General features: G+C 60.5%; 1 protein-coding gene across 1 annotated transcript in view; it reads right to left on the bottom strand.

The window, feature by feature from the left end:
• JAKMIP3 (Janus kinase and microtubule interacting protein 3) overlaps window positions 1-26,088 on the bottom strand; it is a 40,799-nt gene that overhangs the window by 14,293 nt on the left and 418 nt on the right. Inside the window, exons 2-16 of the mRNA XM_045569080.1 lie at window positions 24,591-25,088; window positions 18,248-18,463; window positions 16,818-16,937; window positions 16,000-16,146; window positions 15,614-15,745; window positions 14,316-14,351; window positions 13,574-13,633; window positions 11,232-11,360; window positions 10,013-10,141; window positions 6,760-6,843; window positions 5,618-5,680; window positions 4,948-5,046; window positions 3,675-3,773; window positions 3,536-3,595; window positions 335-400 (exon numbers count right to left, since the gene is read on the bottom strand). Coding sequence (XP_045425036.1) covers window positions 335-400; window positions 3,536-3,595; window positions 3,675-3,773; window positions 4,948-5,046; window positions 5,618-5,680; window positions 6,760-6,843; window positions 10,013-10,141; window positions 11,232-11,360; window positions 13,574-13,633; window positions 14,316-14,351; window positions 15,614-15,745; window positions 16,000-16,146; window positions 16,818-16,937; window positions 18,248-18,463; window positions 24,591-25,088 — 1,938 coding nt within the window. The remainder of the gene's footprint in view (window positions 1-334; window positions 401-3,535; window positions 3,596-3,674; window positions 3,774-4,947; window positions 5,047-5,617; window positions 5,681-6,759; window positions 6,844-10,012; window positions 10,142-11,231; window positions 11,361-13,573; window positions 13,634-14,315; window positions 14,352-15,613; window positions 15,746-15,999; window positions 16,147-16,817; window positions 16,938-18,247; window positions 18,464-24,590; window positions 25,089-26,088) is intronic.

A 26,088-nucleotide genomic window follows, 5' to 3' on the forward strand; every position in this document is an offset into this window, starting at 1 on the left:
CCACCAGGCCTGGGGGCCGGGAAGCCCCCAGAAGAAGGCTCTGGCAGGTGGAACAGAGAACGCCCAGACCCACCACACCTTCCAGCCTTTGGGAGGAAACCGAGGCAGAGCAGGCGTCAGGGCAAAGCCCAGCTGAATCCATCCTTTGCAAACACGCGCAGTGGGTGCTGTGTGACCTGTGTGTGCCAGGTCTCCCCAGCAGACAGGACTTAGTGGACCCCCTACCCAACCCTGCACACGCCCCTCCCAGGGGAACACCTCTGAGCTGAGCTGAGCAGGGCAGGAGACCCCCGGGGCCCCACCCTCTCCCAAGCGTCCACACAAGTGCTGTTACCTTTTCGGCCAAGGTCAGGACTGTCCTGGCTTGTATGACAACCACTTGCTCCTCATTGGTCAGGTTCTGCACCCAGAAGCAGAACATGGGGACAGTCAGAGGCAGTGCCTGGGCTGGGGCGGGGGCTGAATGGTGGATGCACAGTGAAGCTGATGGGAGGGGCTGGGCCTTAGCTAGCAGAGGCTGTGACAGAGGCACCCCGGTCTCTGACGCCCCTGACTCGCGGCCTCGTTCCCTTGGGCGCTGTCCATTTCCCATCTCTCAGGTCTGGCACCAGCTGAGGCAGAGTGGCGGCTTGGCACAGGCATGTGGCAACTGTGTCCCAGCGACAGACGCTGCCCCACTCTCTGCCTCCGTCCCCGCTTTGTTTGAAGCCAGCACTCTGCATGCACAGCCACGAATTATTAAAACACCACTATGAATGGTGGAGGGAAGATCAAGTATACATGGCTTTGAAATGGGTCTAATCTCTGGTGGTTTTTGCCTTTTCTCTGCACGTTTCATTCATGCCTCCTCCCAAGAAGCCCACTGGGTGGTCCTTCTGGGCAGGGCAAGCCTGGCTTTGGGGCCACAGGAGAACCCTCACAGGCCGTGGGCACTCCCCATGCTCAGCCCCGACTCCACCTGCCCCAGGGCCAGGACTGTGTGGCCCCAACCTGTGGGACAGCCAGGGGCAGGGGTGAGGAGCAGGGTCACCACAGTCCACCCTAAGAACTTCCCTGACTCAGGACCGGGTCACTCAGAAAGCCCTGCCCTGTGGTCGCTGCCTAGAGTGAGTCCCTCAGGGCAGGTGTCTCTTGCAGGCCCCCACCCCAGAGTCAGCACCAGGGTCTCCCGTGGGCGGGTGCTGACCAGCTGCTGCAGGCACAGGCAGCTCTGCCCTCCTCCCGCTGTCAGGGCGGGCTGGGCGGGCCACAGCCTTCCCCCAGGAGCTGGAGTCAGGGAGGGTGAGGAGGTGGCTCCAGGGTGACTGGGGGACCCACCCAGACATCCCTCCCACTGGCAGCCTGGCCCTCTGACTCCCTCTGGGCGGTGGTCTTGTCCCGATGCCCCAGCCTTGGCAAAGTGCTGTCTGTTCCGCCCTCGCAGCTCTGCTCTTCCTTCCCCAGCTGTCCCGGCCCCTCTGCAGCCCAGGTGCAGGGGCAGAGAGTGCCGCTGCCTGCCAGGGAGGGTGGGCCGCTGCTCTGCACCCCCAGCCTCTCTCCTCTCCTGGTCCTGGCTCCTGAGGAAACTGAGGCAGGTAGGAGAAGCTCTGGGGCTTAGGTGTCCACATGGCCAGACTGGAGGAGGATCTGGGGACAGCAGCCACAGCACTGGCATGCCCTGGCTGTGAAGGTGACGGTCATCTGCCTCCTCACAAGCTGGGCCACTCTGTGCTTCAGGAGGGGACCCAAGAGCTCAGGCTCCATGGAGCACAGCGCTGGGTCATGACATGCACGTGACCTTTGCTCAACAACAACTGCACAGTCAGACCCGAAGGGACGCCCCTCGGCCCATGAGCAGGAGCTGCCAAGAGTATCCACAGGGTCTCCTGAGTGTAAAACCTCCAGTCCCCAACCTTCTCTGTCCCTGTCCTCAGTGAAGAATGACCTCAGAGGCAGCATGATGGCTCCAAGGAAGTCACACTCAGTAGCAACCTCAGGGGGACAGCTATAGGGCTGGGGAGGAGCCCTGAAACAGGACTGGCAGAGCTGCGTGCCCCTGACTCTGCCACTACATTGGCTTTGTTACCCTGGGCAGGCACCTCTGGGGCCTCAGTTTCTCCAGCTGTGAATCAAAGGGTGGCCCAGTAAGGTTCCCTACAACCCACGATGGGGCTGATGCCCAGGCGGGACTCCGGTGCATGTCATGCCGATAGACAACCTTGCTGTGGGGTAGTGCTTCTGCTACCTACAGCTCTGATGGAACTCCTAGGTCTCTCCACAGCCAGGAGAGCCTCCCTGCTGAAAGCATCTCTCTGCTCTGCTCTAGGTGATGGGCAGGCAAGGAAGGGAGGGACCCTGTCAACACAGGGCCCTGCACAGAGAGGATAGAAGAGGTCAATGACTGTGGGATGATGGATGGATGGAGGATTGAGGATGGAGGATAGAAGATGGCTGATTGGATAGAAGACGGATGATTGGATAGAAGATGGATGAAGGATAGATGAAGGATAAAGGATGGAGGATAGATGGATGGATGGATGGAGGATGAATGGATTATGGAGGATGCATAGAGGATAGATGGAGGATAGAGGATGGATGGAGGATAAATGGATGAAGGATAGAGGGTGGATGGATGGAAGACGGATGGATGATTGGGGATGGATGGATCGATGGATGGAGGATGGAGGATGGATAGAGGATAAGTGGATGGAGGATGGATGGAGGATAAGTGGATGGAGGAAGGATGAAGGGCTGATGGATGGATGGATGGAGGACGGATGGAGGGTGGATGGAGGATGGAGGGATGACTGAGGATGGATGGATAGATGGATGGAGGATGAGTGGATAGAGGATGGAGGATGGATGGATGGAGGATGGGTTGATGGAGGATGGATGGAGGGTGGGTGGATGGAGGAAGGATGAAGGGCTGATGGATCGAGGATGGGTGGATGGAAGATGGGTAGATGGAGGATGGATGGAGGATATATGGAGGATAGAGGATGGATTGAGGATGGGTGACTAGAGGAAGGATGAAGGGCTGATGGATGGATGGAGGGTGGGATTAAGAGGTGAAGTTACTTTGCCTACTTAGGAATTAATATTCTGTTGAGGATTTTGCCACAAAAATTAGAGCTCTGCCCCAAATGAGATTTGGGATTTATCTATGGACTCTGTTTCTTCCCCAAAACCAAGGAAGGGGGAACCCCTAGCATCTTGGTGTGTCTAAGAGCAACAGCCCCCCTCCCCACTGAGGGTACGGAAGAGTAGAAAAATAGAAATTCCAGGGACTAGGACCACGTGACTGGAGGTGTCACTGGCTGGAGGAGTTGGAGTGTACACAGCAGAGGCCCCGAGGGGCGCAGGAATGATAGGAGAAAGGAGTGGGCACCTCCCATGCCCCAGGGGTCCCACCGCAGACAGGCCTGGGCCCTGGGGAGGGCCTGGGGCAGGGGTCCAGGGAAGAATGGGTGGGGCCTGCAGGGCTGGGGGTCGGAGGGCGGGCAGGGTGGTGGGCGTGGGTGTGAGGAGGCATGCACAAGTCAGGAGAGCAACATACACTTACGGCGTTATCCCCCAGGATGTCCAGCTTCTTCATCAGCTCAGGGACCAGGATGTCCTAGGGGCAAGGAGAGGGACAGGCGGGAGGTGAGCGGCCCAGGGGGTGGGGTGGCGGGGTTGGGCGGGGCAGGGCTCACCGTCACGCCTTCGGCCTCACAGTACACCTGGAGGGGGCTCTTCCCATCCACGAAGGGCGTGTGGTGGAAGTTGATGGCGGGTGACTTCCTCTCCCTCTCCTAGGACAGAGCAGAAGGCTGGGCTTGGTGGGCTGCTCCCTTCCTGTCTCCTCCCTCCCAGGGGCCTGTGCTGGGGCCTGAGGACATGGGCCAAGCCCACCAAACAAGGAGCCGCCATAATAGTTTCTGCAAAGCCCAGGGCCAGCCATGCAGGGGCAGAACCCTCACCAGACGTGCCCCCGAGAGAGCCCAGTGGACTGGCCGGCCCCAGCCAGGCTGTGGGGTTCCGGCTCCATTTCACCTGGCTGCGTGGCCCTGGCAGTCCCCAACCCAAGGCCACTTGCTCATCCACTAGCGATTCCCAGGGCTTCTGGGAGGCTCAAGGGTCGGCTGCAGGTTGAGTGTCAACCACAGGCCTGGCCAGACAAGCCCCCTGGGACATGGGCTGGTGGTTATGCCACCATCCTTACAGCAGGACCACGTATAGGAGCCAAAGAGGCCAAGGGGACGGTCACCCACATGGGTGACCAGGAGGACTCTGGGGCAGATCCATCTGGATTCTGAGTCGGGTCCAGCTGCTGAACCGAGATGGAGGCCCTGGCGCTGTGTGGGGCTGCCGGGGGCACGGCACCTGCAGGGCCACTTCCCCCTGGCCTGGCAGCGGGAGGTGAGCGCAGTGACATGGCCACCCACACCCGGCCCCACCTTCCCCGCAGAAACCTTGCCCACCCTCCCACCCCCGGCAGGTCATGGCAGAGGGTATGAGGCCAGGGACGGCAGGGCCCAGCCAGAGGGTCCCTGGTCACTGTGTGGTGCCCGCTGTCCCCCACTCCAGGGCTTCTGTGAGCAAGAAACAAGCGTCTACTGGGCTGACGGCTGAGGTCTGGGCATTGTCCCTGCTGCGCGTTGTCACCAGATGCAGCTGCAGCCACAGGGACACGCTGAGGACACTGCCCTGGTGTCTTGGGGCCCCACAGGTCTGGACATGACACTAGTGTTGTCGTTTGTCCTGCTCTTGTTGGCCCTTCGTGGCATGAGCTCCGTGGCTTGCGTCCCCCGGGTGGCCGGGTCTTTCGTGCAAGGGACGTGCTGGTCCAACCTGGCCTCGTGGGCCCGTGTTCCAAAACTGGTGCAGGCTGGGAGGCCCGAGGACAGGAGCCCCCGTCACAGCCCACGGCCACACCGGCCCTGAGCAGGAGCACCCTGGCCGCCACCACTCCCGGCACCCAGGTACCTCGAGCTCCAGGATCCTGAACTCCAGCAGCTCGTTCTGGTCTCTCCCGTCCTGCACCTCGTGTCTCAGCCGCGCCTCCTCTGCCTCCATGTGTCTGATCTGCAGGACAGACGCTGGTCGGGGCAAGGAGGGCGCAGGAGGTGGACTCCGGCCACGTGGACGGCTGCTGGCCCCGTCGCATGTGGCCCTGAACCCGCACTCCAGCCTGAGTGCATTTGGGTCCATCCTGGTGAGGCTGGGGGACCCCCTTGGTTAAGCAGGGTGGGGGCTGGACGGGGAGGGCCGGGCACAGGGCGCAGGGAGCCCAGGGAGGTGGCGCCGAGCCCGCCAGGCTGAGCAGGGCCCGGCGAGGGGTGGTGTTGAGGATGAGGGTCTCCGAGCCACTCCCTGGTGCCCCTTGGAGCCCACGCTGTGCCCCATGGAAGGGCCGGGGGCCATTGCTGCCTTCCAGAATTTACCTGGTTAGTTAAGGGACTGTTAAACTGAACTAATAAGTGAACCTGATGTGGGAGTCCCACGCCTTCCAAAGGGTGAGGTGGCCCAGGCTCCTCGGGGGGCTCCCATGGGAGTGGGCAGCGCACAAGGGGCCCTGTGCCTGCACCCCCAAACCCCCACACCCCCTGAGCGCCGAGCAGGCCTTGCCAGACCCCCGGACGGGGCGCTGGCCCACCTTTTCCACCAGTTCCTGGTTTCTCCGATACAGCGCTTGCTTCTCTTCAATCCACTTCATATCCTTGAAAACAGAGTGGACACAGAGATAAACAATCAGCAGAAAACCGTGACGCCAACGCTTCACCTGTGCCTCGAGGAGACACGGGGGTCCACACCAGCTTCTGGAGCACCCGCCTGGTGACAGTTGGTGTCACACAGACGACGCAAACCTACGACTTCTCCGGCTTCCGGAGGGTCCTGGGGGGCAGCCCCGCCTCAGGAGGACACTGCAGGACACTGCATGGGACAGCACCCAGGCCCGCAGCCCCCGGCCAGGTGCCCAGAGGCACGTGTGGACGTCACGGTGCAGGGGACCCTGACCCAGAGCCACTGAGCCCGTGGGCTGAAGGGTCTGGACAGGCAGGGGGGACACTTTCCACAGGGCGGGTTTCCGTCCACGTCACGCTCAGTCCCGGGGTGGGCGTCGGGCTTTGTGCCCCGCTGAGCAGCCACCCGAGCTCTGTCTCGGAGGCTCAGTGTCCTGGGCACAGTCTTGCACCAAACGGCCTCACGTCCACCCCCACCGGCAGCATTTTTAAGCATGAAGTGTCATGAGGAGAGTCGGCTTCTTCAGAAACCGGGCTTCACCAAATATTTCTTCTCCCCAGAGTCATCTGTGGAATTCTGAGCAGGTTTAATGGCGTCACTTCCGCACATAAAGAGGGTGGTGCCCTCGTCGTCCTCCCCCCCTGCTCCTCCTGTGTCCCAGCCACCGGCCACTCTTCTCCAGCAGCATCCGGGAGACGACTGGAGCGTCGGATGCGCCTCAGGGACCTCACCCTGGACGTCTGGGGACAGGCCTGCTGGTCCTCGGGGGCTGCGCATGGCCAGGGTGGGTCCTCGCCTGCAGGCCCACACGTGCCCGGGGGTGGTTATGGTTGCCACGGCACTGAAATCTGGGATGGCGGCAACACAGCATGTCTGTGGCTCATGTCATCGTCTTGTCTGCCCGCCCAGCGGTTGGCATCAAGGACGGCCACGGGCCGGGCTCCGCGGGCCCTCCTGCCCCGAGGACACCCCCCCCCCCAACGAGGATGCCCCCCAGCCCAGCAGGTGGGCAGAGGCTGCTCAGGGGCCGGGCCCCCACGGTCACGGGCTCACCTGCCCCTGCTCCGCCAGCACCTTCTCCAAGTCCTCGATGCGCGTCTGCGCCCGCTGCACTTCTGCGTGGAGCTGCTCACGCGTCTGTAGGACGGGAGGAGGGACACGTCAGACTTTCCCTAACAGCCAGGTGTGGGCCACGGCGCATCTAGCGCAGACGGCAGGGGACGCCGCCTGCCTCGCTGAGGGTGACCGTTCACGCCCTCGGGAGAAAGAGAAGGAGCTTGAAGGCTTGTTCGAAGCAAGTGGTCTCACTTAGATCATAAGGAAACGGCAGATGAGCTCCGAGAGCTCACTGGGTGCGATCCTGGCTTACGGGACGGAGCAGCAAGTGAGGGCCGAGGCCGGCGTGTGCCCCGCCCGGCCCTGGCGGGTGCTGTGCTGCCGTCTCCTTGGGTGACACTGGAGTACACAATGGGGGGGGGGGGCTCTTGGAAAGGCCCTGCCGCCGGCGCGGGAGCCCCCACTGGCCCTGGGCTCGCCCCCACCCCACACCTCGTGCTCCTTCACCCGCTGCCCGGAGCCTGCCCTGGCATGGAGGACAAGCCCCCACCTCACAAGTCACCCCCAGGTCTGTGCAGTCCCTCCCAGCGGGGTCTGAGTGGCTGGCCCCTGACTCAGTTTGCTCTCGTGGGGTCCAAACTGCGGGGTTGCCCCTGCTCTCTCCAGGGACAGAGAGGGAGCAGTGTGGGGGTGGGAGCCTTCAGGGGCTGCTGGGCACAGGGTTCGAGGGTCCGAGGGCCTTTGGCGGTGCCCACCGAGCTCTGGGTCCCTGTTGGGCCCTGTCTGCGGATTGTGGCCCCTACCCCCACACCGCGCCTGCCCCCTGCCCCTCACCTCTGCCGTCCCCTGAGGGGCCGGGGAAGGCTGAGCAGAGGGGGTTCCAGCCAGTCCCAGCCCTGCACTTCCAGGGGGGGAGACGGCCCTGGAGGCCGTGGCTGCCACAGCCCTGGACCCCACAAGGGGCCACGTCCACGTGATCAGTGGCCCCTCATGCCCCCTCCACGGCCCTTTCCTTATTCCTGGGCCTCCGACGTGCGCAGCCAGGGCGGCATTTCCAATTTCAACACCGTCAGGCTGCCGGGTCCTGGGAACTCTACTTTCCCCATTTGTCTTTTTTGTGTTTTCCAATTTTAAGAATAATATCAGGCCAGGTGTAGTGGCTCACGCCTGTAATCCTAGCACTCTGGGAGGCCGAGGCGGGTGGATCGCTCGAGGTCAGGAGTTCGAGGCCAGCCTGAGCAAGAGTGAGACCCCGTCTCTACTAAAAATAAAAAGAAATTATCTGGCCAACTAAAAATATATATAGAAAAAATTAGTCAGGCATGGTGGCCCATGCCTGTAGTCCCAGCTACTCGGGAGGCTGAGGCAGGAGGATCGCGTAAGCCAAGGAGTTTGAGGTTGCTGTGAGCTAGGCTGACGCCACAGCACTCACTCTAGCCCGGGCAACAGAGCTAGACTCTGTCTCAAAAAAAAAAAAAAAATAATAATATCATATGGTACTTCTCTGCCTCAAATTTTTCTCTAAGTGTCAATTAAAAATTTTTTAAAATGCAGTTTGGACATTTTTACTCTCTAAGCAAAATCTTAGTTGTTCTTTGTTTCCATGTGGCCTTTGATCAAAAGTTTCTTTGTCCGGCCGGGTGTGGTGGCTCACGCTTGTAATCCTAGCACTCTGGGAGGCTGAGGCGGGTGGATCGGTTGAGCTCACAAGTCTGAGACCACCCTGAGCAAGAGCGAGACCCTGTCTCTACTAAAAATAGAAAGAAATTATCTGGACAACTAAAAATATATAGAAAAAATTAGCCGGGCATGATGGCACATGCCTGTAGTCCCAGCTACCTGGGAGGCTGAGGCAGGAGAATCACTTGAGCCCAGGAGTCTGAGGTTGCTGTGAGCTAGGCTGATGCCATGGCACTCTCTCTAGCCCGGGCAACAGAGTGAGACTCTGTCTCAAAAAAAAAAGAAAAACAACAGTTTCTTTGTCACCCGATGGTGAAAAGGGAAACCAAGGCTTCCTCCAGCTCCCAAACGAGGGGGGTGGGGAGGAGAAGGCCCTGCGCTGGCTCCGGCCAGTCTCACCCGCCCCGCCGTGCCCGGGCCCCTGGGTCTGATGCGGACCTGAACAGAGACTTTGACTTTTTCTTTCTCTGAGGGTTGTGCAAAAATTAAGTCAAAAAATTCAAGCAGGGAACGTCTGAAGTCCGCTGCTGGGCAGATGAATCTCGTTTCCAAGCCAGAGGAGGGGAAGTCCCTCCGTGGGCAGGTGACCCGGGAAGGGCTGGAGGGCACAGCCGGGTTTGCCTTTCTCCCGACTCTCACGACAGCTGCCCAGAAAGGCAGGAGGGGAAACCCGCCCAGGTCCCCAGGGCGGCCAAGGGGACAGAGCGTGAGGCCCAGTGGGCCCCCCGGGCAGCCAGGACGGATGTCTGGGGTGTCTGCCGACAGCGTCCCCTCGCCCCAGGAGGTCCATCCTCCACCCAGCCCACGGCGCACGACAGCGCCTCTGGCCCCGCAGGGTGGACGCGGGGAGCAGGCCCAGCCGGAACCCCAGGCCCCACAGCCACCCGCTCAGCAGACCCTCACCCGGGGGACACGCCCGTCTCCCTGAGGTACACCAGCCACGGCTCCTGCGGCAGGAGGGTGGGCCAGCCCGGGACCCCCACCCAGGGGCTCCCCACTCGCCCTTGTCCTGCACTGCCCCAGCGGCCAGCAGGGGGCGCCCGCCAGCCGCGCCAGCCAGGCATGTGGGCGTTCCCAACGCCAAGGCCAGGGCAGGCCCAGGGAAGCAGGGACAGGAGGGGACACCGCTGCTCTGGCTCAGGATAAAGGCAGGCACAGGGTTTGAGCTCAGCATTTGCTGGGTGAGCAACAATCTCAGCAAGTCTTGAGAACAGCTCAAACGCCCCCGGCCCTCCGTGTCCCCGGCTGCCTGGGAGCACCACCAGCAGGTGGGGAAGGTGACTTCCCCAGGTGCCCCAGGTCCCAGGCGGCCGCCACGGCCCTGGGGTTCTCCCAGCCCCCCACGCTCACCTGCCCGGCACCGCTCGCCCTCCCCCAGCCCAGCGGGACCCCAGCCCTGGGTTCCAGACAGGGGTCTGTGTCCTCAGCGGGCATCACAGGTCCTAAGTGACGGCAGGAGACAAGGGCCCGGCCCAAGGGGTGACGGTGCAGGTGTCCCTGCCAGGGCCACGGGGCACGCGGGGAGGAGCCGGGCGCGGCCGGAACGTGGTGGAGTAGAAGTCAGTTAGACCTTAACTTCTCGCTCTGCGTCCAGCGTCCCTCCGACCTGCTCCTGCAGCAAGGCGTAGGCGCGCTGCAGCGCCTGGTACTCCATGGTCAGCTGCCGGAACCGCAGCTCCGTCTCCTCCTTGGCCATGCCCTGGAGAGGCGCAGGACAGCACACGCAGGGACAGCGTCAGCGCGGCCCATGCCACACACCCCCCCGGACAGCGGGGCGCCCGGGCTCCCCATTTTCCCTAGTGGGGTCTTCCTGCCAGCGTGACGAGGCCATCTCCGGCTCACAGGGAGGGCGACTGCCGGGGACCCAGTGCCGTCTGGAGAAAGGCTTCCCTGGGGAAGCTGGGCCGGGGCCGGGGGCTGGGCCGGGGGCCCTGCGTGCCAGCCTGGCCGCCCCCCACACCCTGCACTGCCCACCAGGCCACATGGCCCCGCTGCAGTGTGTCTGGGGAGAGAGCCAGGCTGCATGGGGGGTAGAGCGCCGGGTGACCCAGCTCCTCCCAGGCCCATCCTCCCCAGGCGGCGCCTGCAGACTCAGCCCCTGGCTGGGATGACACCTGGGGACCCGGGGAGAAGGCAGCCGGAGGGGGGTCTGCTGCTGCCTCCACAGGCCCCAGTGCCCCCCTGCGGTGGGGAGGGCGGGCAGTGCCCAGGCGTGACCAACCAGACCCAGCTGGTTTCCTGCCCAGCCCTGTGCCCCGAGGCCATTGCTCATCTGGGATGTCCAGGCAGGGCCACGGGGCAGCCCTCAGGGACCAGCCGGGGGAGGCCCAGTCCCTGGCCTCGGCTCTGGGCCTGCTCAGGGACCTGCACTCCTGGTCCCACAGCCATGGGGCAGGGCCAGTCGGACCCGCTCACGATGCCACGCCGTGGCTTCCGGCCCTGGGGCTGAGGCAGCTGCCTGGACGGGAGGGTGGGCTTGATTCTGGAAGAAGGGGCTGCGTCTTTGTCAGAAAGAAGCTCCCACTCGACGTCCTTGTCGCCCTGATTGCTCTAGGCCTTGGGACCGACCTCCTGTGGGAGCCCCGGACCCCTCTGCAGAGGGCGCGGCTGGACGGCGGGAGGGAGCGTGGGGGGCCGTGGGTGGGAGCCAGGGCAGCCGCATACCTGGCAACACGGGAGCAGGACTCACACGGCCGGATCCCAGCCCACCTCAGTGTCCCCGAGGGCTGGCCCTGCCACGAGCCCGCTCGCCGCAAGCGTGGGACCTGCCTCGGGAAGGCCCAAGTTACCTCCTCCAAGTCGTCGTCCGGGGTGCAGGGGGTCTGGTCCGTCCGGTCCGTTTGGTAAGAGACGGAAGAGCCATCGGATTCCAGGGACGCTTCCTCATCGTAACCGAAAAAGGTCTCCACAATGACCGGCTTGTGGCCAAAACGCAGCATTAGTGCAAACCCAGGCCCAGGCGGCAACATGCCCTGTCCCACCTCTCTTCCTGTTGCCCGGGCTGGGGGTGAACCGACCGCCCACCGCACAGCCCCACCCCTGCCCCAGTCCCATCTCCGTCCCAAGGGGGTGGCGGGGAGCAGGCTGGGGCCTGGGGACAGGTGGGTCCAGGGCTCCACCCTCATGGTGGGGACGAATGCTGTCACGGGGATGAGGTCTCTGCAGCTCCCTGAGGACAGTGGCACTCGGCCATCGCCACTGGTGCCCAGTGGGACGCACAGAGCGGACAGTGCCTGGCCCGAGGCAGGGCCACGTCTCCAGTAAAGCATTTTTGTTGCAATTTTAAAAGTATTGGTCTTGACAGATTGGAATGAGAGCAAAAACAAAGATGAGTCTTCCACTGCCGGTCTGCGAGGCCCTGCCTTTGGGGACCCCCGGCCCCCTCGCCCCCCCCACCCCTGCCTTCTCGAACCTCAGGTTTCCTCACTTAGGTTTAGAAATATCACAAAATCCAAAATCCTGCACCTTCTCAATCACACTGAAGGTCCCCTTCCTTTCTCAGCCTCCGGGTCTCCCTGTTGGTTCCTCTGCCAGAACCTTCCAGCAAAACTCCTTCCTGGGGCCCCCAGACAACCCTGGGCCCAAAAACCAGCCTCTGGCCCATCTCTTGAGTGAGCCTCCCCAGCCACCCACACCCCCAGCCGCCGGCCACGTGGGGCTCCGGGGTGAGCAACCACCTGCGCCCGGGGTGGCTTCCCCTGTCCTCCAGCTTCTCCCGGACTCGGACTTGTCACTGAACCTTCCAAACTTGGGCAAACGCAGAGCACAGACTCGAGGTTCTTTATCAAACACCCAGTTCCCTCCCGGTCCCCCTGTCTCTGATTATTGTGCCCCGACCAGGGCAGCAGCCCGGCCTCCTGGTCACCACGTCCCCTCTCCCTCCCCCTGGATGCCCGCCGCGCCCTCCCGGCGCTTGCCTGGCTCCCCAAAGCAGCCTCAGTTTCTCCTCCCTGGCACACCCCGTCGAGGCCCCGTGAGCCTGTGGTGTTCACAGACGGGCCGAGGGCGTCCCCTGCCCTGGCTCCCGGCCTGTCTGTCTGACGTGCTCCTCCCTGGTCCTGGCAGCGCCCGGGCAGCCCGTGAGCAGGACGCACACGCCAGACCCCCCACCGCCCACCCCGCCTCCATCCCTCCAGGTAACTTCTAAATGCCCCCAAATGATCCTCAGGAGCGCGAGCGCCCAGCGATTGTGACCAAAGAATGTCTGGGAGCCGTCAAGGAACGTCACTGACTGTTCGAAACAAAACAACACACACATTTTGCATGAAGCAGGAGGTGAGTTCGTTCCTCTGCGACTCTCTCCAGAATCTCCCTTCATAAAAATCACAAGTTCATCAAAAAGCGTTGTACAGAAATTACCCCAGGTCTTTAGATTTCTGGGGGCGTGGGCTGGCCCTGGGGACCGTGGCGCCGCGGCCGTGACAGGAATGGCGGGGCAGACTGAGCCCAGCGCTGCACGTCCACAGACCTGGGGCTCAGACGCGCGGGCGGCGGCAGGACACCAGCCCCCAGAGCCAGCCCTCCCCGCCAGCGCGGCTGTTCGGGTGGTTATCAGGAATTCCTAGCTTCTCTTGGAAATGTAAAATAAACGTGGTTGGATTTTTAAATTTAAAATTATAGGCAGAGGCCGGGCGTGGTGGCTCACGCCTGTAATCCTAGCCCTCTGGGAGGCCGAGGCGGGTGGATCACTCGAGGTCAGGAGTTCGAGACCAGCCTGAGCGAGACCCCGTCTCTACTAAAAATAGAAATAAAAATTATCTGGACAACTAAAAATATATAGAAAAAATTAGCAGGGCATGGTGGTGCATGCCTGTAGTCCCAGTTACTTGGGAGGCTGAGGCAGGAGGATCGCTTGAGCCCAGGAGTTGGAGGTTGCTGTGAGCTAGGCTGACACCACGGCACTCACTCTAGCCCGGGCAACAAAGTGAGACTCTGTCTCAAAAAAAAATAAATAAATAAAAAATAAAAATAAAAAAATTATACGCAGAATATTTACTTTGGATCGTATTTTGGTTATTTCACAGTAACAGTTTTTGGAAATAATAAAAACTATTTCCTTTTCATCTCCAAAGGAAGAGATTCGCTCCCGGTAAGTGGATTTTCGAGGCGCCCGTTGACACACGCTCTTTACCTTGGGGAGTTTCGCCATTTTCTTTCTTTGCTTCCGGTATCTCAACAGCTTGTCTCGCTCCTGCAGAAACCAGGGCAAGAGATTTTTACAGCTGAACAGCTCCATCAGCTTCAAAGCCCCGGCTCAGTATTTCCGTGTCATCACGTGGACCGACACAGGACACGGATTCAGGCCACATGAAGCAGGGGCCTCCCCTGGGGTCCCACTCTGGAAGCCTGCGGGGCCACCTTCCCTGCCAGGGCCGATGTGGCTCTGAGCCCTCGGCCGTCCCCACCTCCCCTTCCGCCTGCGTTAGGAGGCAGGTGACCGGAGGGGCTCGCGTGGGAAGGGGCAGTTCAGGGGGCCCAGTGGCCCAGGTCCCTCGTGCCCTGCAGGACGGCGCCCACCCCTGTGCGGAGCCCAGTGGCCTGCTCCTCTCCAGGGAAGCTGTGCCAGTGAGAGTGAACCGGCCCCAGGGAGGAGCCGCGGCAGAGGGAGCCCCCAGGGGAGGGCAGCTGTCTGTCCTGGCCTTAACGATGACACAGAGGAGTCATCGAGCTGGTCCTGTCTCAGCGGGGGCTTCGCGGGCGGGCATTCTGGGGGGCCAGTGCAAAGCTTTGGTCGGGCAGCGCTGTGGTGACAGCAAAGCTACCCAGAGGCTGCTCTGTCTGCGCTACGGCGCCGTCAGCACGGAACAGGGCCCACGGGCAACTACGCTGGGAACGGGAGCGTCGCACACGCGGGGACGCCGACTGGTACTTACTAACACGCTCTTGACGTAGCCGGCGGTTTCCAGGGTCTAGAAAAGAAAACACACGTCACGGAACCACTGCCACAGGTGTAAGAGCCCCGGAGGGGCCCCTGAACCTCTGCCGCATCCTAACCGCCGAGCCACGCGCCTGTGCCCCAGAGGCGTCTTCGCTCTCCTGGCGGCCTCCGCCTTCCTCAGCCGCTGCCCAGCACCCCGGCGGGGCACCTCACTCGCGGCTGCGGGAGGAGGGGCCGTGTGGAAACAGAAACCGTGCACATTTGTGACGGCCAAGGCCGGGCCGTTCCTGTTGTTTCCCTCCTGAACCCTTGGCGCGGCTGAGACCGGTGCTCACTGTGTAACCGAACAAGAAACAAGCGGGGACCTCAGCGTGGACAGCGGATCCCCCCCACCCCGAAGCCCGTGGCAGGCAGGGGGTCCCTCTGTGTCCCATCTCACAGTTCTGTGGAGGTGGCCTCAGTCATTGAAGACAGGCCAGCGCCTCCCAGTTGTGTGTGCTGGTGACACAGAGGGACCCTGCTGTCCCTTCCAGGGGACGCAGAATGGCCGAGGGCGGTGGGTTCCGAGACGACCTCACTGCATCGTCAGTCACGATACCAGCAGGATGCAGAAGGTGCCCCAAAGCGGGACAACGGGAGGAGAGTTTCCGGAAGGACTATTTGCAAAACGGTGCTGGGTGCAGGGGCCACGGGGTGGGGTGGGCTGCAGGGTGCCCCCAAAAGATGTGCCCACAGCCTGCCCCCCCAGACCTGTGAATGTGACCCGATTTGGAAACAGTGTCTTTGCAGGCATGGCTGAGCAAGGATCCGGAGCCCACCCTGTTTGGGGCCCTCGGCCCAGGGCAGAGTTGCTAAGAGTGACAGAAGAGGACAAAGCCAGGGGAAGGTGGGGCAGAGACAGGTGAGACGTGGCCAATGGCCCTAGAGTCCTCAAGGTGACAGAGAGGATCCTCCCCCGGAGCCTCTTGGGAGAGCATGGCCCTGCCGCAGCCACAGTTTTAGACTAGTGGCCCCCAGAGCCGTGAGAGGATAAACCGCCATTGTCGTGAGTCCCCGTGTGCTGATTAGCTGCGGCTGCCCCAGGACTGAGCACAGGCAGCTCCGCTTGGGCCCGGGCAGCCGGAGGGATGCATTTTGGAGACCCAGGGAGAGGCTGGTGCAGGGACGGCCACCTTGAGCAGCAGCCGTGCGGGGGACCCAGCCCAAGTGGCCCACAAACGCCTGCCTGCCGTCCCCGTCTCATGCCAGGCTCCTGGGAGCCAGGGGTGGGCGGGCGCACAGCCCACCGCTTACCTTAGAAAGCTCATCTATGAGGTTCTGCTGCTCGACAATCTGAAGTTTCAGGAAATCAACTTCTCTTTCGTCTTGACTTTGATCGAGGTCGTTTAAGGAGCTGGGTCTCCGGATGATCCCGGCCCTCTGTCTCTGCAACACAGAGCAGACCACGTCACAGGTGGGGGGGGGGCAGCGCCTGACGGCACGTGGGGAGCTGGAGTCTTCCCCCTCCTCCTGCGGGAGCCAAACAGGTGGCTGCCCCCACCGCAGCAGGGCCGGGGCCTCCTGCCCAGCCTCGGAGCCCCGGGGGAACCCACGGGCTTTCGGGCTCCTCCCCCACAAAGCAGGTGAGACCAGACTCCCACGCGCAAGGCGGGGTCTGCGGCCCCAGCCCGGCCCCTCACCATTTCTATGTTCTCCTGGGTGACAAACTTTAACTTGTTTTCTATTCGACGCAGAGTGTGAGACAAATCTTCATTTTTCCGAGTGAGGCGTTTGTTCTTATCCAGCAACGGCTTGTACTGACTCTCAGCCTCTCTCAGACGCTTTAACTGAAAGACAAAATCAGTCACAGGAGCTGATGGTTCTAAGTGCAGAGAACGACAGGTCTCCACGCAGCCAGCACCCTGCCCGGAGCCTCGGCCACTGCAGCATGGTTACCGGCCCACTGCTTGGAAAGAGGCAACTTCCGTCCTTGCTGCCAGGTGGCGTCTGCCTGCCTGGCACCCAGGTGACCCTGCGCTCAGGCTGGGCTGGGCACGGCCAGGGGCCAGGCCTGGTCCCATCCGCAGGCAGGGGGAAGCCGAACACCAGCAGCCTGGGGCCAGCGTGCCACGTGCCACGGAGAGCCGCGGTCAACTCGCCGCCCACTGGGCCTTTCTTGACACTCTGCGCCGCTTACACACCCTCCAGGAGCTTAAAATCCCAGCGGCTGTGAGGACTGACGGTGCCGGCCCACCCCAGGGCTGTGTCCTCACGCAACCCGGATCCTGTGCAGAATAGGGGACACTGTCCCCAGCCACAGAGAGCAGGGATCCACCAACCGGCCACCCACCACCTGTTTTGCTAATAAAGTTTTATTGGCACACAGCCAAGGGACCCAGATGCCAGGCCGGCCCTTGTCACCATCACTCTTCCATGCCACAAGGAGTTTGGGCAGTGGAGGCCCCACCCCCACCCCGCAGCCATAAACCCGAAGGATCCAAAAGCCCCCCCCACTCACCAGCTCGTTCCTCTCCTCCGACAGCAGGGCGTTGCGGTCCTCCAGCTTTCGGATGATCGCGCTTAACTCCGCGATTTTCAGTTGGAAGCGCCGGGCATCCTTTTCATCCAACTGCTGTTCCTAAAACAAAAATCAACTGCAAATAACTGTTCCTAGACACAGGCGTGGAAACCCTTGCAAATCCCAACACGCTAAGGAAACCCAACACGCTGGGTCATCATGGCCTGGGCTTCCTACGGCTGCCGGGGGGAGGCAGCCCCGCCCCACGGCCCCAGCCACCGCAAGCTGCACGGTGGGGACGGAACAGAAGGAGCAGAAACGTCGAAGTTTGCAGGTGTGGAGGGCCAGGGGCGCAAACACGGGGACCTCGCGTGTGGGTCACGCCGGGGAGACGCCCCGGCTGCCCCTGCAGGAAGGGCCTGCCCTGCCCTGCCCGGCGGGGGCCGATTTCCCGGCACTGTGACGTGAGCACAGGAGATACTTGGACACTGTCAAAGGCTGGTTCCCCAAGAAGGGTGCTCCTCAGACTGAGCTGCCTATGGTCACGTTTGGAACCCCTGGGACCACGGGCACAAACCAGTGAAAACATTTAATCTAGTTTCAAAATTTCTCTGGAGTTAATGCAATAGTCGACCAAGCACCAGAGCAGGAGGGGCTGGGTTTAATTCAGTTAAGCCATTTATAATAAGATTACAAAATGTTGTTTTCTATTCTTGAAATGTCACTGTCCTAGGCCTGGCTCAGCCCAAATACAGTTTTATCGTCAATGCAAAGAAACAGGTGTCCAGGGAGGGGCTGGACGAGACTCGAGTTCCTCATTCAACAGGTGCAGGAGAGGCCAGGGGCCCAGAGACCCCGCAGGACCCCGGGGGTCCAGGGCAGGTAGGTCAGGATGTGCCAGCGCCGCCACGGAGGAACCTGGATGAGGAGAGGATGGAAGCCACGGCCATGCGGACCCCACGTCACCACGCACAGCCCGGCAGGCATGGGGAGCGGTGCGGTCACACAAAAGCGGGTGGGAGAGTGACTGGTGACATGAGTGCCAGGAGCCACCACACGAGGGGCCCCAGCCACGGATACGATAGGCAGGGAACCGCGTACGGGCCTCCCCGGGCAGAGGGCCAAGCCCGCGTGCGGGGCGGAAGCAGCGGGCGCTGAGGGCAGCCTCCTCTGCCGCCAGCCGGGGGCCGGTGGGTCCCTCAGCAGCCTGGGGCCGCGGGAGGGTGATGAGGCCGGTGCTCGTGCGGTGTGGTGGGCAGGAAGGGGACGTCTCTGCCAGCGCTCTGAGGGTCGGGCAGGGCTGGAGGGCACCCAGGGCTGGGGCTGGCTCCACCTGGGCTCTGGCCCCCGAGTGCTGCCTGAGTGGGCCGTGCGGCCACGGGGCCCATCTGCCTGTGAGTCTGGGGCCGGGGTCCTGGGGAGGTGCTTACAGGGCTTCCCGAGTGGTCTGAGGCGTCTCCTGCACCGCCTGCATGAGGAAGTTCGCGCCTGGGGCTGCCGGGGTGCCGGTCGGCCTCTCTGACCTGGGACAGCTGCTCATCTAGAGCCTCCTTTTGGAGCTGCAGTCTCTGAGCGTGCCCGGCTTGCACCCCTAACTCTCTCTCCAGCACGAAGACTGCTCTGTCTTTAAACTTTATCTCCTCCATCTACAAGGAGAACAGAACACAGTCACACAGGCAGGCAGGGCACAGAGCGGCGGTCACCATGGAAACAGGCGGGGTGGGGGGCCCCACGGCACGGCCCACCAGTGTCTCCGGCTCTGAGACCAGAAGCAAACGCAGAGGGTCCCGCACCGAGAGCCCCACTTCCAGCTGAGGAGGCACCTTCCTGAGGGGCCCCCGGGCCCGTGTGCCCCAACTCACGCCGTCCCGCTGGGGCCCCCAGCATGCAGGGGCCACACGTCCCGCAAGGCCGGGAGAAGCTGCCGGCAGCCCCTGCCTCCCGCTGCACAGAGTCACCCTCACCCCGCCAGCAGCGGGGGCGGTGCAGGGGGCTGTGGGGCAGGACCCCTGGTCTCAAAGCCCACGTGGCCCCTTCCCCAGCAGGGCCTGCTCACCGGGGAGGGCCAGGCAGGTGGGGGCCCCGCTGTCATCCAGGAATGGCCACAGGGCTGGCCTCCTGCACGGCTGTTTCCGGGCAAGCGGAGGCCTTCGGGGGAGGTGGGGGCACCCGGACAAGCAGCCCAGACGGCAGTGTCGGGGTGCCCAGGTCTGATCACCCAGGGTCTCTGCTCCCCGGCCTGGCTGGTGGCTGTGAGGGTGGGTGGCCTTCCCACCTCCGTAAGTGCAGCTCTGTGCGCTGAGTCTACTAACCCCATTAAGAAGCCCTTCCGGGTCCCAGCTGCTGCCGGCCTCAGGGCACCCTGGCCTCGTCCCAGCTGCCTTGGGGCACCCGGCCCTTGTCCCAGCTGCCGCAGGGATGTGAGGCCAGGAGGCGGGCACTGCACCCACAGGCGGAGGCCCAGCAGACCCGAAGGAGCGGCCCAAAGTCGGAACGACAGACTTGGGCGCTTGGGCGTCGTCACTGACAGCCACGGATTTACAAGAAGACGAAGTCGTTGGGGATTCAGGGGTGAACAGTTTGGCACGAAATGCTTTTCAGCACTAGAGCAGATAGGCTATCTTGCTGCTTTACATGCTGTTTGAAGATAAAACGAGCTAAGAAACTGAAGTTAGCTTGGAGGCAAGGACGGAGCTGTCTAACCGGCCCGGATCGTGGACTTCAGGCCACGCGGACAGCGTGGCAGACAGTGTAGGATGTGGGGGGTCCCGCAGACACCGGGTCCCCCGTGGCTCCCTTCCTGCCAGGCGGATCCAGCTCGTGTCTGGCGGCATCACTGCAGCCTCGACGCTCTGAAACGCTGGCCCCGGTGCCCACCCCCGGGGCTGGGGGGCAATGCCCCGTCCGTGCCCTCACTGACAGCGGTGACCAGCCCTTCCCTCCAAGCACAGGGCTTCACAGCTTGTGACCCCGGACGGCTCCGTGTCACAGCCACCTGGGACCCCTGTCAACAGGCGGAGCCCTTGCCCCCAGATGCAAAGAACTGGAACCTGAGGGTGGAGCCTGGGAACCTGCACTTCACGAGCGCCTGGCGGGTACAGCACACTGGCGGGGTCCTGCCACTGTCCCCCCGTGCAGAGGCACCCTGCACACGTGCCCTGTGACACACATGTGTGTCTTCCTCACACGGGGTCATCACCAGCCCGGGTGGGGTCACTGCAGCTGCGGCTGCTCCCTACTGGGCTGGCCACGCCTGGGTGTTGTGGACCCGGCCTTGAGTTGATGGGAGAAGGAAGGACGCCAGCGCCCAGCGCCCAGGGCGGAGCATGGCAGGGGCAGGAAAGAGCACCGAGGGGTGCAGACTGCGGGCTACTTAAGGCCACACAGGGAAGCAGAGACCAGAGCAGGGCTGCGCGGCACCAGGCAGCCTGGCGCATCCTCAGGCGGGGTCTGAGAGTGAGCGTAAAGAGGACAGATAACATTTGAGGCCAAGCAGTGAGCCCGAGCCCCCCGCCAGCGTCCCAGAGACGCACCAGGACTCGCTGCGCGTTTGGGAACTGACTCCGGGGAGTTTTCCCCACGGGTCGAGTGCCCAGGCTCCCAGTGTGCCGGGAGAGTTGGCGTCAGACTTGCCCGTCTGCGGGAAACAACTCAGGAACTGGACAAAGTGCCAAAAGAAAACACTGACAACTCGAGTTCTAGGTTCCATGAATATATCCTTCAAAAGTGAGGGCAAGGCAAGATATTCTTAGACACGCGAAAGCTGAGAGAATCCTTCCTCAGCGGACACACACTGCAAAAAACTCTAAAGGAGTTTCCGTCTGGGAAGTTTCCAAGACGAGAGCACAAAAGGGCAAGATATGAATAAATATAAATGACTACCGACTGCTCAAAGGAACATTAAAAACCATTTCTTTGGGGGTTTATAACGTGTAAAAGTGAAATATATGACAGTAACAGAAGAAAGGGGGTGAAGTTGCTGTTACAAGGTTCTTGTATTGTGGGTACGTAGCAAAATTACTAATTTATGATACAATGTAGTAATTTAAGGATACATTTTAAAAGTTCTATTTAACCACTAATGGAATAATACTAAATGTTAAAAGAAAAGGGGAGATAACCCCATTCAGGACTGGAGAGAGAGGGAGGGAGGGAAGGATGAAGAAAGTTCGGAAAAGAGAACAAAACACGAGTCACTAGCACCGGGAACGGAAGGGGCCACCGTCACAGACCCAAAGACGCTAACAGGATAGCAAGAAGTCAGGAAAACTTCAATGTCGATAACTGTGAAGATTTATATGAATTGGACATATTCACTGAAGAATCTATTTTGCCAAACTTGACATAAGAAGAAATAGAAAATCTGAATAGTCTATGTTTATTAAATCGATTTAATTCATAATTTAAAAGCATTTCACAAAGAAAACTCCAGACCCTAATAGCTTCACTGGTGAATTTTCCCAAATATTTGAGGAAGAAACACACTAATATTGAACAAATCCATTGAGGGAACAGAAAAAGGGACATACTTCTGAAATTGCTTCATGAGGTCAGCCAAACAGAAACCATACCTTGGCAAGGGCCTTATAAAAAAGGGGAAAATTCTGATGCCAGCGTATATTTATATATAAAGTATAGTAAAACAACAATATATCAAGGCTAAGTAAAATGTATTCCAAAAACGTAATGTCAATTTTACATTTAAAAGCTAAATATATAATTAATCTCATCAGTAAAGAAAAAAATGATCATCTCTAAGCAGAAAAAGCATTTGATAAAATTCCACAGCCACTCATGAAAACATGATTAGCAAAGCAGGAATAAAAGGGAATTTTCTTAATCTGATGAAGACTATTGCCAACCCCCCACACACTAAAAAAACAAAACAACAATAAACCTGCAACTCAATTGTACTCAGTGTGATACTTTCGCCCTGAGGTTGGAACGGGACAGGGTTTTTCACTGTCAGCACTTCTGTCCCAAATTGTACCTAGCTCTGCACCAGTGTGTTAAGGCAAGGAAAAGAAATAAAATGTATAAGATCAGAAAGGAAGAACTGGCTGGGCGCGGTGGCTCACGCCTGTAATCCCAGCAATCTGGGAGGCCGAGGCGGGAGGATTGCTCAAGGTCAGGATTTCGAGACCAGCCTGAGCAAGAGTGAGACCCTGTCTCTACTAAAAAATAGAAATAAATGATTTGGACAGCTAAAAATATATATAGTAAAAATTAGCCGGGCATGGTGGCGCATGCCTGTCGTCCCAGCTACTCGGGAGGCTGAGGCAGGAGGCTCGCTTGAGCCCAGGAGTGTGAGGTTGCTGTGAGCTGGGCAGATGCCACGGCACTCTAGCCTGGGCAACAGAGCAAGACTCTCTCTAAAAAAAAAAAAAAAGGAAGAATTAAATCGTATTTGTTTGCAGGTGACATGATTACATACGTAGAAAACCCTAAAAAATGTACAAACACGCTGTTAGAATTAGTAAGTGAATTCAGCAAGGCTGCAAGATACAAAACCAATATACAAAATCAATCGTATTTCTATATATCAGCAAAAAACAATTGGAAAATATTTTAAAACTTTTAAAAAGCAACACCATTTACAGTAGCATAAAATATTAAATACTTAGGAATAAATACAACAGAAGATGGGCAAGACCTCTGCACTGAAGCTCACACCGCGCTGCTGAGAGAAGAGAAGAGCCACGTGAACAGTGACGCCTGCCACGTTTGCTCGGGTTCAAGACAGCAGTCTCTCTGTGGAACTGCCAAGCCGATCGAAATTTTATCTGGAACAGTGAGAACAGTCTTGAAGAGGAAGAACAAAGCCGGAGAACTCACACTCCCGCTGTCATGACTTACTTGACAGTGTCGGAATTCAGACCCTGCGGATGATGCGAGGAGGAAAAACGGACCCAGACAGGGTGACAGAGTCTGGAAACAGACCCCCAAACACGGGTCACTCGCTACGTGGCTGAGGTGCTACTGCAGCTGGCGGGGAAGGACAGCGCTGTCAGAGAATGGTCCTGTGACAGCCGCGTGTCCGCACGTGAGCGGGGAACCCTCACCCCCCGCACGCCCGTCACCAAAGCTGCATTTGCGTGGATCGCAGAGTCACACGCCAGGAGAAAGCTACGAGGCGTCCGAGACAGAACAGAGGGGCGTCCTCATGACCTGGGGGGAGGCAAAGGGTGTTCAGACAGGACACAAAAAGCACGTACAAGAAACCGACAACTTGGGCGTCACGAGGAAATGATGGGGCCGCCACAGACGGAGGGAAGAAAGCTCAGAGTGTAAGACAGACATGTCCATTTAGAGACGGGAAAATACGTGAACGGATGTTTCACCAAAGGGGACGTGGCAGAGGCCACCAGGACGGTGGGACTTTCGTGCTTGTCGCTGTTGTAGACAAGTGACAGCACTGCTGTCGGCCAGGACATGGAGCAAGACGGAACCGGGTGGCTGGCGGGAGGTGCGAGGGTGACTCGCCCACGTTAGAAAACCGGCAGAATCTGCTGCCGTGAAGCACTGGCCCTCCGTGACCCGGCAAGTCCTCCCGCTGTCCAGAAGTGAGTGCACACAGCGCCCCAGAGACGTGATGGCAACATGGTAACAGCCGCCAATGGTACGTGATTAGAACAAAAGTCCCTCGCAGAAGAATGGAGAAACAGCCACGACAGAGTCACGCGGGAACAGGCTGTGAGCCCTGGTTTCTGTGAACGCAGGGACAGGCAGCGGCAGCGCCCTGGCTGGGAAGGGGCTTGCGTGTGTTCTGCCCCTTGACGTAAGCGGCGGTTACACGCACATGCCAAAAATCACCAAGCTTTTCCGTCAGACTTGACTTTACTCCATGGAAGTTTTCCCAAAATGAAGAGAAAAACAAACCCTGACACCCAGGCTTCACCCTCCAGAAATTCTGGTTTAGTCGGTCTGGGTAAAGCCTGTACCTGAGACTTTTAAAAACTCTCCATTTTCCGGTGGACATCAGAGCCGGAGCCAGGAGGCAAGTAACTCCTTGGGGGTCGGGGGTCTTACCCCTGAGACCCCCCTTTACCTGTGCAGTGCGAGGCACACGCACGAGGCAAGGGCTGCTCCCGGGGAGCAGGGGAGCGGGCAGAGCTGGGTGGGGCTTGGGGTGTCTGGCCGTGCGTGGCCTGGAGCCCCGGGCGGTGCTCTCTGGCAAGACCCGGCCCCCTGGGAGCCGACAGGGCTGCAGCTGCAGCTGGTCACGCCACCGTTGGGGAAAACAAACTCAGGCCCAGACTCCGCGTGGCTCCCTCGGGGATGGCGGCCTCGCACGCATTCCTGGTCGCTTACCTGAAGCAAAAGCTGTGGAAACGCAGGACGGCTGCTCCCACCCACACTCCAAAAATAGCACTCGGGGAGAAATGGACCTGATTTCTATAGCAGTCTTTCTGTGGGGCTTTAATCACCGCTGTATATTAGTATTTGACATTAACTAGCTGTCTAGACGACTGGGGCATCATAGATTTTTATGAGAAAGAAGAAATTGGTTTCTGCCTGTAATTCTTTGGATTTATGGAGTTTTTAACAACAGTCTGAGCTTGTGTTTTAGCAAATGCACTCAGGTGTGCAGTAGCTGCATGTTGACATCTCTCCCAGATGCTGTAGTAACGCAGCATGGAAGTGCCACGCGCCCTGGGCCCCCGCTCAGCCCTGTCCCCAGACAGCATCACGAGCTCGATGTGACAGAGAGCAGCCTGGGGAGAAGCCAGAGCGGCCAGCCCGCCCCGCCGCCGGCCCGCGCCCGCCACATACCAGCCTGCGGATCTCACGCTCGCACTCCTTCTTGATGCGGCCGATCTCCTCCTGGTGCAGGTGGTACACGCTGCGGATCTCCGCGGCCTTGATCTTGTCCGCCTGCATGACCAGCGTCAGCGCCTCCTCCACCTGCCTCTTGGCGCCCTTGAGCTCCGAGATCTCCTGCTGCATCTTGACCTTCTCCACCTCGAAGCCCCTCTTGACCTCCTCCTTGGCCTCGGACAGGAGCACGGTCTTGACCTTGTCGGGGCCACCGTCCCGCAGGGCGTGCAGCAGCGCCTGCAGCCGCTGGTTCTCGTTGTCCTTGATCTTGATGACCCTGAGTAGCTCGGCCTCGTGCTGCCGCAGCAGCGCCTCGCGCACGGCCTGCAGCTCCTTCATCTTCTCCTCGTGCAGCTTGGTCTTGAGCTCCGTGAGCAGGACGGCGCTCTTGTGCTGCTCGTGCTCGCGCACCTGCCGCAGCTCCTGGTTCTTCTCGCGCTCCACTCGGCTCACCTGAAAGACAGCAGCGACACCGCGGTCGTGGGGGCGCCCGCCGCTGGGGGCTTGTGTTTCGGTGTGTTTTCTGGCAAACATTCCGAAATCTCCCCTTCAAATGCACATTAACCACCGAACCCAGACCCGGCTGGTGCCCGCGTGCACGTGCAGCCGTGGCACTCCACAGACTCAGCCGTGGGCAGCGCCAGCCTGGAAGGGAGGCTGTGGACACACGGTCCCTGGAAGGTGGACCCGTCCCCCAGGAACGGGCCACGCTGGGGAGGCAGAGCCCAGACCTCTCACGCGAACCTGCCAGTGGGGAGCGGGAAGCTTCCCCGCGGACACAGCCCCATGGAGCAGGCGGGCGCGCCCACCGCAGGCCCGGTGTCCTCGGGCAGCCTCTGCCCAACTCCCCGCTGCCCCCACAGAGGCTGCCGCCCGACACGCGGCATCCGGCAAACGGGAACAAACCTGAGCGGCTGAGCTGTCTGACGTGACCTCATCTCAGGCTTTCGGAAACACTGCGATTTTTGCCTGGATGTTTTGTTCCCATCTAGATGCTTAGACCTTGGGCTAACCTGTCCTGTCACCCACACTCTGCCATGCAGTGGGTGCTCAAAGTCTGCTCAGGGAAAGATGGGGTGGTGGCGTCAGTCCTGCCCTGGGTCTACCCTGCGGCTGGACGACCAGGGCCCGCGGCACGCTGGGCTCACCCCTCGGCGCCCTGGCCCCACCCCTGTCTCAGGGCTATGCTCCCCCCGGCCCCACTGAGCAGCTAAGCCATGAGGCTCCTGGGGTCAGGCCCATGGGGTCTCCCGTCCCCTTCATAGCCTTTGTCCCCCAGGCTCTCCCCGGGCTCCCTGCTCACCGGGCAGCCCCCACTGTGCCCACAGCCCCACCCCCGGCCTCGCAGCTCCGGCCTTGGTCACACCGAGGAGCTGCCCCCGCCCACTCCGTCTCACTCAGGCCACTGAGACAACCCAGCGGGAAGCTCAGTGTCACCTTGGGGAGGTCTGTC

Source organism: Lemur catta, chromosome 14, assembly GCF_020740605.2.
Source record: "Lemur catta isolate mLemCat1 chromosome 14, mLemCat1.pri, whole genome shotgun sequence".
NCBI lineage: Eukaryota > Metazoa > Chordata > Mammalia > Primates > Lemuridae > Lemur > Lemur catta.